This window comes from Vulpes vulpes, chromosome 6 (assembly GCF_048418805.1).
Source record: "Vulpes vulpes isolate BD-2025 chromosome 6, VulVul3, whole genome shotgun sequence".
In the NCBI taxonomy this organism is placed as follows: domain Eukaryota; kingdom Metazoa; phylum Chordata; class Mammalia; order Carnivora; family Canidae; genus Vulpes; species Vulpes vulpes.
In genome coordinates this window covers 27,006,376-27,021,013 of record NC_132785.1, presented here as the reverse complement: position 1 = coordinate 27,021,013, position 14,638 = coordinate 27,006,376, and the positions used below count along the sequence as shown (strand labels likewise).

Sequence of the window (14,638 nt, the reverse complement as noted above, 5' to 3'; positions counted from 1 at the left end):
AGCCCGACGTGGGATTCGATCCCGGGTCTCCAGGATCGCGCCCTGGGCCAAAGGCAGGCGCCAAACCGCTGCGCCACCCAGGGATCCCAAGTAAATAAAATCTTAAAAAAAAAATAAAGTTTCAGTAACCAAGACAGTATATATTGGCATATAGACAAATCAGATAACTGGAAACAGAGTCCAGAAACAGACTCACACACTTATGATGGATTTTCAACTAGGTCTTTTTTTCAACCAATGATGCAAGAATAATTTGATTTCAATATGCAAATAAATTTCAATCTATATCTTGCACACAATACACAAATTAACTAAAAATGGATTACAGACTTGAAACTATGAAATATCAAGACAAAAACCCCGTGCCTTTGGGTTAGGCAAAGATGTTCTAGATACGACACTAAAAACAAAATCCATAAAAGAACGAACTGATAAACTGGATTTGATAAAAACTCCTCTTCAAACACTTTTAAGAGATGGAAAAACAAGCCACAGAATGGGAGAAAATATTTGTAAATCATATAACTGATAAGGGGCTTGTATCTAGAATATATAAATAATACTCAAAGCTCAATAAGAGGATAACAGTGTGATGAAATGGGCAAAAATTTTGAAGACATTTCCCCCAAAAAGAGCAGAGGGCAAAGCAGCACACAAAAAGATGCTCAATATTATTAATCATTAGGGAAATGCAAATTAAAACCATAATGAGAGGCCACGATACACCCATTAGACTGGCTAAAATTAAAAGCACTGACTATCAAGTCTTTGCAAGGTGGTAGAAGAACTAGGACTTTAATATGCTGCTGGTGTAAATGTAAAATGATGCAAATATTTGGAAAACACTTTGGTAGTTTCCCAAAATGTTAAGTAGACATCTAACCATATGCATATGATCCACTCCATCTATTCCCAGGTATTCACCCAAAAGAAACAAAAGCATCTATTCATAAAAAGACTGTACATGGAGGCAAAAAAAAAAAAAAAAAAAAAAAAAAGACTGTACATGGATATTCAGGTCAGCTTTACTTGTAATAGGCAAAAGCTGCAACGTACCCAAATGTAACATCAACAGGTGAAAGAACAACAGTGATATCCATAAATGGAATGCTTCTTAGCAATGGAAGGGAAAGAACTATGGATGAATCTTAAAATAATTATGCAGAGTGAAAGAAGTCAGAATAAAAAGTGTGTGTGTGTATATATATATACATATATACAGTATATATATATATATATATATATATATATATATACACACACTGCATGATTCCATTTATATAAAATGTAAAACATGGCCAATCTATGGTGACAGAATGCATCAGGGGTTGCTTGAGGACTATGATGGCGATAGGGAAGGTTGGGAGAGATTCCAAAGGGGCAAAAGGAAACTTTTGGGGGGTGATGTATATGTTCATTATCTTCATTTTGGTGATGATTTCATAGGTATACATATGTGTCAAAAGTTGTACACTTTAAGTATGTGCAGCTTAGTATATGTCAATTATACCTCAATAAAGCTACTATAAAAGGAATATTTTTGAATATTTTTTAGCATTCTCATTTTGATACTTCATTTAATTTCAGACATATTCTCAATAATATATACAACTTACTTGTTATAGCTTTAGTTATTTGTTTCATCTGTGTATTATTCCAAAAACTCCAAGCTAGGTTATTTATTCTTTATTTATTAAAGATATTATTTATTTAGAGAGCATAAGCAGGGGGAGCTACAGAGGGAGAGGGAGAGAGAACCTCAAGTGGACTCTGTCCTGAGCTCATGGGGCTCAGAGCAGGGCTTGATCATGACCCGAGCTGAAATCAAGAGTCAGATGCTTAACTGACTGAGCCACCCAGGTACCCCTCAAAACTCCAAGCTAGTTTAAATAGTTAAACTGTTTACAAGATTACAGATCCTGAGAGAATTTCTATTTTTTTCACCATGTATCACAAAGAGTCAGTTGGTACAGAAGCATTCTAATACTTTTATCTTTCAGCTAATTAGTTTATATAATTATTTTCAATTTAAGCAACATAATTTTTGTGAGGTAGAAAACAGTTAAACCCATGGAATATTTCAAATTAGAATACTTTATTTTTAAGGGAAAGATTATATACTATGATAGCCATAAAATTTTTTTTAGCCATAAAAATTTTAATATAAGGTTACTGATTCTTTCCTCCTTATGAAAAATTTTCAAACATACACAAAAGTACAGAACTGAATAATAAACCCATTAACTAGCTTCAAATATGATAAAAATTTTGAGATTCTTTTATCAGTGAGCCCTTCCCCACTTTTTTTTTTTAGATTTTTAAAATTTATTTATTCATGTGAGATACAGAGAGAAAGAGAGAGAGAGAGAGAGAGAGAGAGAGACAGAGACACAGGCAGAAGGAGAAGGCGGCTCCATGTATGGAGCCTGATGTGGGACTTGATCCCGGGACTCCAGGATCCTGGGCTGAAGGCAGGCATTAAACCTCTGAGCCACCCAGGGATCCCCCCACCCTTCCCCACTTTTATGGGATATTTAAAAGCAAATTCTAGGCATCATATCATTTCATATCACATATATTTCAGTATTTAAATCTTTTTCTCAATATAGCTTATTCTAAAATTATTTCACAAAAAGTTAAAAAGTTACTTATTTTTGATTACAAGAACATTTAATTTCTTACATTTCACCCATACAATTTGTATGGGACCATGTGCTATTGAGAAACTCTTATTTCAAAGAAAAAGAAATTTCTATTAAAATTAACTGATGTGTTCAGAAGGGTGTTTTTTTTTTAAGTAATATTATGACACACATACACACATAGAAATATGTATATAGTTTAATTTTTTTAAAGAAATATTTCTGATAGGTCATTCTGAAGTAAAAACAAACATGAGGGATTATAAAATATCAGCAAACAGAGGTTTCTTTAATGTCTCGTTTCTTTAATCATTTATTTATTTATCCTTCCACAGTGTGTTGGAAATGGCTTCTAGCAGTTTGTCACAGCAAACTGGTAAATTTTGGGGAATTTTGTGAGCTGGATGTTAAACATAACCATTATTAAAAATTATTTAAATTTTTAATAAAATCAATTTTATTTTAAAAAGGGATTATTCACACTCATTAATTTTTAGTTATTTTACTATTTTCAATGCTCCTGAGTTTATCCATGTCTGTTGTATCTGTATGGTGGAAATATTATGTGATGGTGTGCCACTGAGCATCTTTATTCTATGTTCAGTAACATGATGTTGGCAGCTCAAAGTTAGTCATGGTGGGATTATTCATCCCACAGACACAAGCAACGCTACAAATCAGAGTTGTCTCTCATGCTCCCTCCTGGAGAGCTGGTTGTTAACATCTGCCAGCACAACACTACTTCTATCCTGAGTGTAACTACATGTCAGGCACTGCAGTAATATGAAATATTTCTGGTCTTTGGAATTTGAGCATATAAATCCTAATGGCGCACTATTAAAAGTACTTTAATTCCATCCTCATCATTGTAAATAGCAAGATTTCATTTATTTTTAATTTAAAAAAAAGTTCTTTAATAGAGGGCACAAAGAAGATAAATATGAATGAGTCCTTCAGAAAACAAAGAATACATCCAAGCTTTAAAATGTTAATATAAAAAAGCTGTTATGCTGAAACTCAGGAAATAAAAGGTATCCTAATGAGTTGGTATCTTTGGTTTTAATTGTTTTATTTCAGAAGTATAGAAAAATGTAATGAGATGCTAAATAAAAGAATTAAAACATGTAAAAATATGTTTTTAATGATATATATAAGGCTGAAGAAAATAAGAAATATGAATCTGATTTTTATTTATTTTTAAAAAAGATTTTATTTATTTATTTATCCATGAGAGACACAGAAGGGGGGCGGGAGGCAGAGACCTAGGCAGAGGAGAAGTAGGCTCCATGCAAGGAGTCCAATGTGGGACTCAATCCTAGATCCCAGGATCATGCCCTGAGCCAAAGGCAGATGCTCAATCACTGTGAAACCCAGGTATCCTGAATCTGATTTTTAAAAGATAATTTGGGAATAATCATGTACCAATGAATATGAGAGGTTGAGAATATCAAGCTAATAAGTGTGTTCAATAGAAAAGTAATTTATTTAATAAGAGTCAAAAAGAAATCTATTTTAAAAATGAGGTTCAAACAGATGGTTACCGGAGGGGAGATGGGTGGGAAAATGGGTGAAATAGGTGAAGGAAATCAAGAGTATACTTATGATGAGCACTGAGAAGTATCTGGAAGGGTTGAATCACTATATTGTACTCCTGAAACTAATATAACACTGTATGTTAACAATGTTGGAATTAAATTTACAAAAATTTTAAAAATGAGGTTTTATTTAAAAACTCAAAATGCAACCTGAAATTGCCAAACTTGTTTTGCCAGTTGATATTCTCAGAAATCAAAGCTCTGCCTGTCTAGTCTGCATTTATATTTAGTCTGGCCAATTTAATCTCTTTTTTGATCTTAGCTTTGCCATACACTATGAGTTGTTTTATTAGGCTTTAACATAAAGTTAGTTTCCTAAGTTGTAAAATTATTTTGTACTAGGAAACAGCTTATTTTAAAACTGCTCAGAATATATACAAAGGAGTGACAAAGAATTAAAATGAACACTGTAATTCTTTATATGTGTTTCTTTTGTTTAAGTTATTTACCTCTTGTGAAAGCTGTGTTACTTGCTCCTTTTGATGTTCCAGGTCTTTTAAAACCAATGAGTTTTGTTTTTCTAACTGAAGTACTCTTCTTGCCAAGTGGACACTAGGTAAGTGAAATAAGAAAATTAATTCTTAAAAAAGAGGAATACTTTCTAAAATATTAAAAATGTGTTTGTATGCTTGAAAATTGACTTACCATTTCCTAGCAATACTTAAATATTTACAGAAAAAATATCGAGTCAAATATTTTCAGGTGTCAACAGTGGAAGACCAATAACCCAACAGCTCACAATTTTGAAAATAACATTAAAATCTCCATAATAATATAACTATGATATATTGATTACTGCAGTAATGGTTTCTAGCCTTTGCTATAAAAAGTAGAGAGTTACATTATACTTGCTTGAAAAGACCACAAGATAGCAATTTACAGCTTTTCTCCATTTTTATAAAAATTTCCCCTTTACAAACAAATCAGGCAATTAGTTGAAACAATAATAAGCCTGCACTTTGAAAAGCTTCAGTGTTTACCTCAGACAACAAAATGCATTTTATAATATAAAAAACAACTGAATACATTTTCTGTAGAAAGCAGAGATGGAAAAGATACATGAAAAGTGGAGAATGTCTATAGTAAAGGCAGATTCTGTACTAAAAGATCACATTTTGACCATCATATAATGATCACAACTTACACTGAGTATAACCTTTAGTATTTATGGTGACATTAAATGTGAAATGCCCCAATTCCCCACTTAAGACACAATAAAAAATAAAAGGTTTGATCATTCCTCCTTCCTACTAGGGTAAAAAAAAGGAAAACTTCTTTAAAGAACTGCTAATAATGTTGAGAAGACATGTTGCTCCAAAGACCTTCTCTGTGATTCCAAAAAACTATAAGTTTCCTATTTGCCACATTTTCATGTTTTATTTTTTTAAAGATTTTATTTATTTATTCATGACAGACACACACAGAGAGAGAGAGAGAGAGAGAGAGAGAGAGAGAAGCAGAGACACAGGCAGAAGGAGAAGCAGGCTCCATGCAGGGAGCCTGATGTGAGACTCGATCCCGGGACACCAGGATCATGCCCTGGGCCGAAGGCAGGCGCTAAACTGCTGAGCCACCCAGGGATCCCATTTTATTTTTTTTTAAAGATTTATTTATTTATTCATGAGAGACAGAGAGAGAGAGAGACAGAGAGAGAGGCAGAGACACAGGCAGAGGGAGAAGCAGGCTCCATGCAGGGAGCCTGACGTGGGACTTGATCCCCAGTCTCCAGGATCACGCCCTGGGCTGAAGGCAGGCGCTCAACCACTGAGCCACCCAAGTGTCCCCCATATTTTCATGTTTGAAGAAGTTAATCTATTACTGAATTGCAAAATCTGTGGAATCTGAGAAGAAAAGATGTTACATAATGACATGGAATAAAATATTTTCACTTCAAATAAAATTATTTTATTTATTTATGGAATAGGAACAATTCCATTGTGTTTTTAATATCCTAACATTGGATAAAGGAATGTGGACAAAACTCTGAAAATAACGTTAAACATCATCTTACACATCCACTTCTAAGAACTTGTTAGCCCAAATGTAAAAGATGAGTTCTGTAAAAGTTTATATAGTGAATTGGGCAGCTTATTTAGATATGCTCATATCTAAGTTCAAACTGGCATAAGATTCTGCCTTAATAATCAGCTGAAGTTAGAGATAGAAAAGACATAGTCCTTATTTTTCGACTTAAAAATTTTTTATTTTTTGACTTTTTAAAATAAAAAGCTTTATAGATATATGACTTTATTGCTGTGTAATTTACAGACCATAAGGGCTGCCCATTTAAAGTTTTAGTATGTTTAGAATTTCCAACCAATACTATAATCTAATTTTAGGATATTTTCATCACAAAAAAATCTTTCTCCATTAGCAATGCTCCCTATCTTCCTGCACAGCTGTAGGGAACCACTAATCTTTCTTCTTTTATAGATTAAGATATTTACAATTATGGCTACCCCATTTTCTATCTCCCAATCTAAAATATGCCAAGTTCTTTCAAATGAGATCTCTACAAAAAATTTTTTTTTTGTTAAAGATTTTATTTATTTATTCATGAGAGACACAGAGAGAGGCAGAGACAGAGGCAGACTCCAGCAGGGAGCCTGATGTGGGACTCGATTCTGGGACCGCAGGATCACGCCCTGAGCTGAAGACAGACGATCAACTGCTGAGCCACCCTTCTACTAAGAATTGCCCTGATTTTAGTTAAGGTAGATTCTAAGTGAGGAAAATCAACTCTAAATAGAAGGAAGTTATCTTATGATGCCTTGAAATGTTTTACAGTGTTCTAATTACTAGCTTATAGAACCATTTTACTGAGAAAAACTTTTTAGGAACTGATGCTAACAGGAATGATGTGGTTTTTACTATGAATGCTAATATCATTTATGATATAATGCTTATAATGTAGAAGATGGTGTCGTACAATTGTCTCCAATTGATGCACTGGTCACATTTAAAACATTTACTCCTAAGTCACTGTAAAGACAGCAGAACCATCTCTGCATAGATATTTTATGAATGGTAGTAAGACTCTCAGGTTGATTACAGATGTTACAGAAAAAAAAAAAAAAACAGGAAAAAATAAAAAAAATTGTGAAATCCAGAACACACAGGAAAAATGATACAATTTTTCATCATTATCATACTTGCAATTAAACAAAAATAATTATAATATTATCATTTTTCCTTCATCATAAGTTATCAATGACTATAGAAAAGCAGGTTGATTTGGAAGAAACATTATTAACTCATCCAATAAGACATTCATGAACATTTTAACAAAATTTATAAAAAGCCTGTAATCTATATAGATACTGGAAATACATAGTTTCTACCTGGAGGATCTAACAGTTTGCTGAGGAAGATGAGCAAATAAATTACCACAGAATGCTAAATGCTAAGAAGGGGCACACTAGAGGATGAGAACGAATCCTGACTAACCTGGTGAGGAGGCAGAGAAATAGAATTCTGGGTAGAGGGAAAAGCATAGGTAAAGGATGATGTGTGGGGGTATGGTATGGATTGATAACATGTATGGTGCGTGGTGAGGCCTGAAGGTAGAGGGTTAAAGGCAGGGATGAAAGGCCTTAAGTGTTAAACTGAATTTGGATTTTATCTGTAAATTGGCTAGGCATGACATGATCAGATTTGCACTTGGAGAGTTCTCTGTTAACACTGTGGAGAAGGAAGAAGACTTGAGCCAATTATAAAGTTATGATCACAGTCTAGACTGGTGGGCTCCAAAAGCAATTATGTGCAAAATAATCCATTGAAGTGTGGGAAATTTTACTTATATTTATTTTAATATTAAGTGCCTTAAAATTTTAATTTTCTATGTACGTTTTATATTTTAATGTACATAATACGTTATTCATATGATAGTATAAATACATGTACATGTATTGGTAGGTGAATGCTCAATTTTTTTTTCTCAATAGGGAGTCATATCAAAAAGTTTAGAGACCATCGGTCTAGGACAATTTTGTCCCATAGAAACATAAACGCAAACCACATATATTACCTAAACATTTTTAGGAGCCACATTCAAAATATTACAAAGTCCTTACCTCACGTTATCAAAAAAATTAACTCGAAATGGATCAAAGATCTAAGTGTAAAACTAAAATATAAACTCTTAGAAGAAAACACAGGAGTAAACCTTCTTGACCTTGGATTTGGTAAAGGATTCTCAGATATGGCATCAAAAGCACAGGCAACAAAAGAAAAATTAGAACTTTATATAACACCTCTATTTCTTCATACCCTAGTTCACAATGGACATAATCTTTTTTTTTTTTTTTTTTTTTATTTATGATGGTCACAGAGAGAGAGAGAGAGAGAGGCAGAGACACAGGCGGAGGGAGAAGCAGGCTCCATGCACCGGAAGCCCGACGTGGGATTCGATCCCGGGTCTCCAGGATCGCGCCCTGGGCCAAAGGCAGGCGCCAAACCGCTGCGCCACCCAGGGATCCCCCACAATGGACATAATCTTTAAAAGTTTTGCTAATAACTATACATGAACAATAGAATCTTACTTTCAGTTTCTTCATTTGTGAGGTTAAACATCTTTTCATATGTCTGTCAGGTATCTGTATTTCTTATTTAATGAAGTGATGTTTATGTCCTTTTCTGACCCACTTCAAATCTTACCTACTAGTAGTAGTTAATTCTACTCTATCTAAATTATTGAAAAATATCAGGCCTTCTGTAATCTCAATTGAACCTACCTTATTTACCATTAATGTCTACTCTACCTAATGTTGCATAAACATATTTTGGATATTCCTTCCACTATACCTCTGTTGGTCCCCCAGTCTGAAAAAGGTTATTTCACCGCCTGGCAAACCCAACTTTTTTTTTTTCTTAAAGTAGTCTTTAGGGGCAGCCCGGGTGGCTCAGCAGTTTAGCGTTGCCTTCAGCCCAGGGTGCGATCCTGGAGACCCGGGGTCGAATCCCACGTCAGGTTCCCTGCATGGAGCTTGCCTCTCCCTCTGCCTGTGTCTGTGCCTCTCTCTCTCTCTCTCTCTCTCTCTCTCCATGTCTCTCATGAATAAATAAATAAAATCTTAAAAAAAAAAAATTAAGTAGTCTTTACCCTGGGCATGGAACCCATTGCGGGGCTCAAACTCAGGACCCTGAGATTAAGACCTGAGCTGAGATCAAGAGTCAGATGCCTAACTGAGCCACTGTGGCACCCCAGACCCAACTTTTTCTTAAAGTCTCCCTTCAAGTTCCACTTCCTCTATTTCTGACCATGCAAGTCTTTACTGATCTCTATTCCTCTGGCTGACATAGTCTAGTGTACAAGATGGCACTAAATTATATATATTTTTTGATGTTTCATGATATTCTTTTATGTGTGTTAATTTTTTCTTTTCCAACAGATGCAACTTACATGAAGACAGGATAGACACTTAATAAATCCTTCTCGATTGATTTTGTTCTACGCGAATTTTGTTCATATGAACACCCATACTAGAAACTATATTCTTAGATTGCAGAGTTTCAGTATTAAAGTATGACTCATGCTCAGCATCTAAACACTGAACTAGTAATAAAAATGTGCATAAGGTTAATAAAAGGTGGCAAATATTACAGATACCAAGTGATTTCTTCTATACTTCAACCTCCTACATCTTTAAATGTGGCATATTGTTGTGAAGAATGATTTGGTGTCCTAAGTGGATTCTGTGTAGAAATCTGAGTGTTAGAAGTGGGAAGAAAGAAATTCACTTTAACTGAAATTCAAAGCAAGACAAATGAATAATTTCTCACCTATACAGCTGAGTTTATGTCTCTTTAAGCATAATGCACATAGAATGAAAACAAGTCCTCTTCAACTTCTTTATAAAGAGTGACTAAAGATACAGTCAGGAAAAATGACTCCTGCTAAAGGTTGCTTTTTTTTTTTTTTTTTTTGTACAGAATGTACTGAACTCAAGAAAGCACCTCTTTTACAGGCTATCTGTTGGGACACTAATATAGGTACAACTTAACAAGACTTCTTTGAATTATATTAATTGTGATTTTTACCAGCACCAAGATTAAGTTCAACATCAACTAGAAACTACTACTATAGGAGTACAGCTTTGTATCTAAATATTAAATGAAAATTTCACCTGTTACCTGGAAAAAATTTCCCATCAGGGTTATCTCTTAGCCCCTTCATCATTTCTTGACTCCAAATAGAAGTTATTCTCTTGGATCTGTCAATGGCAGCAGCACTGCTGATTATTACATATAATAGTAGTATAGCATAGTTGGGCATAGTAGTATAGCCCAACCAATGTGGACATGGTGGATCTTCATCCATATTTGTGATGTCAAAGAACAATGGAGGACTGATGTTCTGGCCCAATTCCTTCAATCTTGGTATTTTTTTTAGTATTATCAAAACTCCAAATAAATAAGTGTATTTATTTAGTTCCTTGCTAATTTGTTACTTTTCTGAAATAACATTTGTTTTTTTTAATTTTTTTTTTCAATTTTAGCAGGTCAGAAGTCTGTCTCTATTAGTATGGCATTAAAAAATTGTTAAAAAAAAAAAGAGCACTTGTTGGGGTGCCTGGGTGGCTCAGTCAGTTAGCATCCACCTTTAGCTCAGGTCATGATCTTGGGGTCCTGGGATTAAGCTCTCTGTTGGGCTCCCTTCTCAGACGGGAGACTGCTTCTCCCTCTTCCTTTGCCTCTCCCTCCTGCTTCTGTGTGCTCTCTCTCTCAAATAAATTAAAAAACAAAACACAACAAAAAAACTTTTTTTCTTAAAAAAAAAAAAAGAGCACTGTGCAGAATGATTCTAGATTCAAATTCTTCAGGTTGGTCCTATACTGCCTATTCTGTTGGTAATTACTGAGAACCAAATAGTGGTCTCATGCTGATTATCTGTAGTCATATGAAACTTTTCCTAGTTTCTTCTATAGGTTTAAACTTTCAAGTTGTTAATAAATAGAACATCAGTAACTTTTGAAGGACTATTCCTAAAACCAACCCAAATGAAGTAAGTACAACTTTTCCTAGGGACAAAAATGAAAACTCATATACACAGAAATAAAGAGAGAAAAACAAATTTTCATTATATACCAAAGTTTGCTAGAGAAAAAAAAAAGTTTCCTCTGCTTTAATTTTTTTCCTTTATTATAAAGCTCAGTCTACTGTGAAAGTTTCAACTTAAAGCTCTTCATAAAACTAGGCAGAAACTAAAACAAAAGGTCTATAGTATGCAGTAAATCTTGGAATTTGAAAGGTTTAAAAACCTTCAGAAAAGGCTATCCATTCAGATCTGCCAAAGCAAACAGAGCAGCACACACTGAGACCATGTTAGTGCCTGGGTGTTACCCATTTAAAGTTGCAGGTTAAAGAGCATAACCAAAACATGTAACCAGAAAATCTTGTTTGCTATTTTCAAAACAGTCATGACCGAAACAAAAACATTACTTCAGATTTTCAAGTTTGGTCAAGTCAAGAGCCCATTTCATTTTAATCTACTTTCATTGTATAAGCCCTTTTAACTTACCGCAACTGTGTCCCAGAAAGAGTTTGATGTGATATTTCGTTATTGTTCATTATCTCCATTGAAACTTCAAAATATGAGTAAGCTGATTTGATCATTATAATGTGGTCAAGAGACATTTTTGAGAGTTATTTTTCAAACTACAAAAATTAATTTTGCTACCTTTTTTTTGTTGTTGTTGTTAAATAGGAAATGGGCATTATAGTATGTCTTAAAACTGGTATTAAAAAAAGTCAATCTCAAAACTGGTTTCATGTCCAGGGGAGTCTCTCAACTAATTAAGAAGTCTCATGAAAATTCTCAAGCAAAATTTTTAAGTGAAAACTTAAATTGTATGTAACGTTTTTAGAACATTAGCTTTTCCTCTAAATCAACTATGTAAGTTCCTCTAAGAAATATTAATCGGTATAACAAACTAACCTTTTACTGAATAACCTACCATATGCCAGGCACTGTTTGGTGAACTCTGCATGCATTTTCTTACTTTAATTTCATAATATACCTTGAGTAGCTACAGGCAAACCGTGAGAATTTTCAGTGACTATCAAATTTATTAACAACATGAAACTCAAAAACTGAAGGCCTGAAAATTAAAGTTTTGGATAACCATTAAAAATTATCTTTTCGAAGCAAGAAAATGTTCAATGATACAAGAAAATGTTCAAGATGGAATTATAAGATAAAAAATTAAATTTCCACGTTACATACTATAATAGCCTAAATATGCAAGGAGATGTATGTGTCTATATAAATTTTGAATGGTTATCCTTGGATGGTAGGATTACTAGCAATTTTCTAAAACAAATATATTATTTTTATAATAAGAAATTTGCTTCAATTGTTACCCTTAAGTACCTAAATCTGGTTGCTGAATATATGAGATTTTACACCAAACTTAGTATGAATGGAATATACTGTGTAGTAGTTGAAAATAAGTTCCTTTGAAATTTTAACATATTTTGGTTTAGACTGATGTATAATGAAAACTTTATTATGCAAACATTTCATTTGTGGTTCTGATTGAATTGTTTTATAATGTACCTTTAGATTCCATTGCTTTAATTTTAAATGTGAAGAATTAAATATGGAATCTCTCCAAGGCTACATTGCTTTCATGTTAAATAAGTTAAACAGAGCATGAAGTCATTGACTTCATTACAAATATCTACTAAAAAATGAAATCTAGACTTTGCAAACTTTGGAAATGTGTCAGATCCTAAACAATGGATTCTCCTTGCCACTGTTCCATTTTGTGCATGCAGTAGGCACTCAATAAAAGATGTTGAATGAATGGGCAAAGGAATGCATAAATGTCCTCTTTGGATATCTAGACTTACTTTCCCTTCACTCAGTTTAGATGACCTGAGAAGCACTTCCTCAAAATAACCCTCTGGTTCACCATGAGACGAATGTCTGGCACCAGCTGGTTGGAGATATTAATAGTATGCCCATTAGGCACTTGTTCAAGGCACATAGATAGCTCAGTGATAAAATCTTTAGAAATATTTGGATACTTAAGATTATTCAGAATATGAATCAGTTGTGGTTCCTTAAATCTTCACTCTAATTATTAAGAAATCAACATCTGTTTTTGGAAATTCTTCAGAAAAAGTAAGGTAACAGCAATAATTACTTTCAATTTTAGAGGAACTCAGCATTTAGGGCTAAAGAAAAAGGCTTACAACAGCAAAATTCCTTTTTTTTTTCCCTTGTGACAAAGATTCTTTTGAAGGCTTATATCCTAAAAAAAGAAGAGACTAGACCTGCTCCTTCAAATTTCAATTTTTAGTATTCAGCAATCATTTGCCACTCACAAGTCTCTTTTGTGGACTCACAAGTCCACAAAAGTATATTTCTATTCCTCCCTCGACAATATAACGCTCCAACAAAGTGATACGCTGACAATTACAAAATAGCCTGGGTCACCCTTAGTGACCTATGGAAGGAGTGGGCAGAGAATGTGAATGGGACGGGACTATAACTGATTTTTCAAATAATACATTATTTAGAAACACCTGCATCTTCACCAGACAGAATTTAACCACTCCAGCTACAAAATGACACTTGACAGTCACCTATCCTTGATCTAAAAATTTTCTAGATATTTACTTTAACCAGTAAGGGACACAAATTCAAAGTACCCATTTGTCTTGTTATAAAATGGCCTATATCTTACATCATGGCCTTAAAGACATTTTATTCTCTGAGTCATGACTTCAAAGTTTCTACAGAAGTATTAGAGTTCGGATGAACTGTTTTTCTTACTTAGAGTATGATGTCTCTAAATGTTTCAGTCAACTCATATAAAAATAAAAGAGAAACAAGCAGCTTTGAATCCTCAAATACTCAGATGAAGAGACAATTCTACTAGGTATCTTACATCATGCTACATAGAAAAAGAGAATAAACAAGAATAAGATACAGTTGCTGACCCTGAGGTACCTTCTATCGGGCTGGGGAAAGGACATGGGAAACAAGAGCTAAGGAGATAAGAGAGATGCTCTATTGGATGGCATGGAGAAAATAGATGTTTATAGGCATAGAGATATATTGCCCCCACTTTGGGTAAAGTGGCAAATAAGGCTGGAGAGGTGGGGCCACATGGAGGGGCCTGGAGGTCTGGCAGAAATATTTAGATTCGATATGGTAGCAAATGGGGCAGTGAGATGTTTTTGCACAGAAGAATGAATTATTATTATTTTTAAAAGATTTTATTTATTTATTCATAGAGACACAGAGAGAGAATGAGAGGCAGAGACACAGGCAGAGGGAGAAGCAGGCTTCATCCAGAGAGCCCGATGTGGGACTTGATCCAGGGTCTCCAGGATCATGCCCTGGGCTGCAGGCGGCGCTAAACCGCTGCGCCACCGGGGCTGCCCCAGAAG

At 34.2% G+C, this 14,638-nt stretch overlaps 1 protein-coding gene across 7 annotated transcripts in view; it reads right to left on the bottom strand.

Annotated features, from left to right (window-relative positions):
- The window catches only part of PIBF1 (progesterone immunomodulatory binding factor 1), a 191,886-nt gene that overhangs the window by 58,853 nt on the left and 118,395 nt on the right, over positions 1–14,638 (bottom strand). For all 7 annotated transcript variants that reach the window (XR_012002003.1, XR_012002002.1, XR_012002001.1 and 4 more), the window contains exon 14: positions 4,687–4,789. Coding sequence is in view for 3 of the 7 variants with exons in the window: in XM_026017692.2 (XP_025873477.1) it covers positions 4,687–4,789 (103 nt within the window). In the remaining 4 variants the exon portion in view is untranslated. The remainder of the gene's footprint in view (positions 1–4,686; positions 4,790–14,638) is intronic.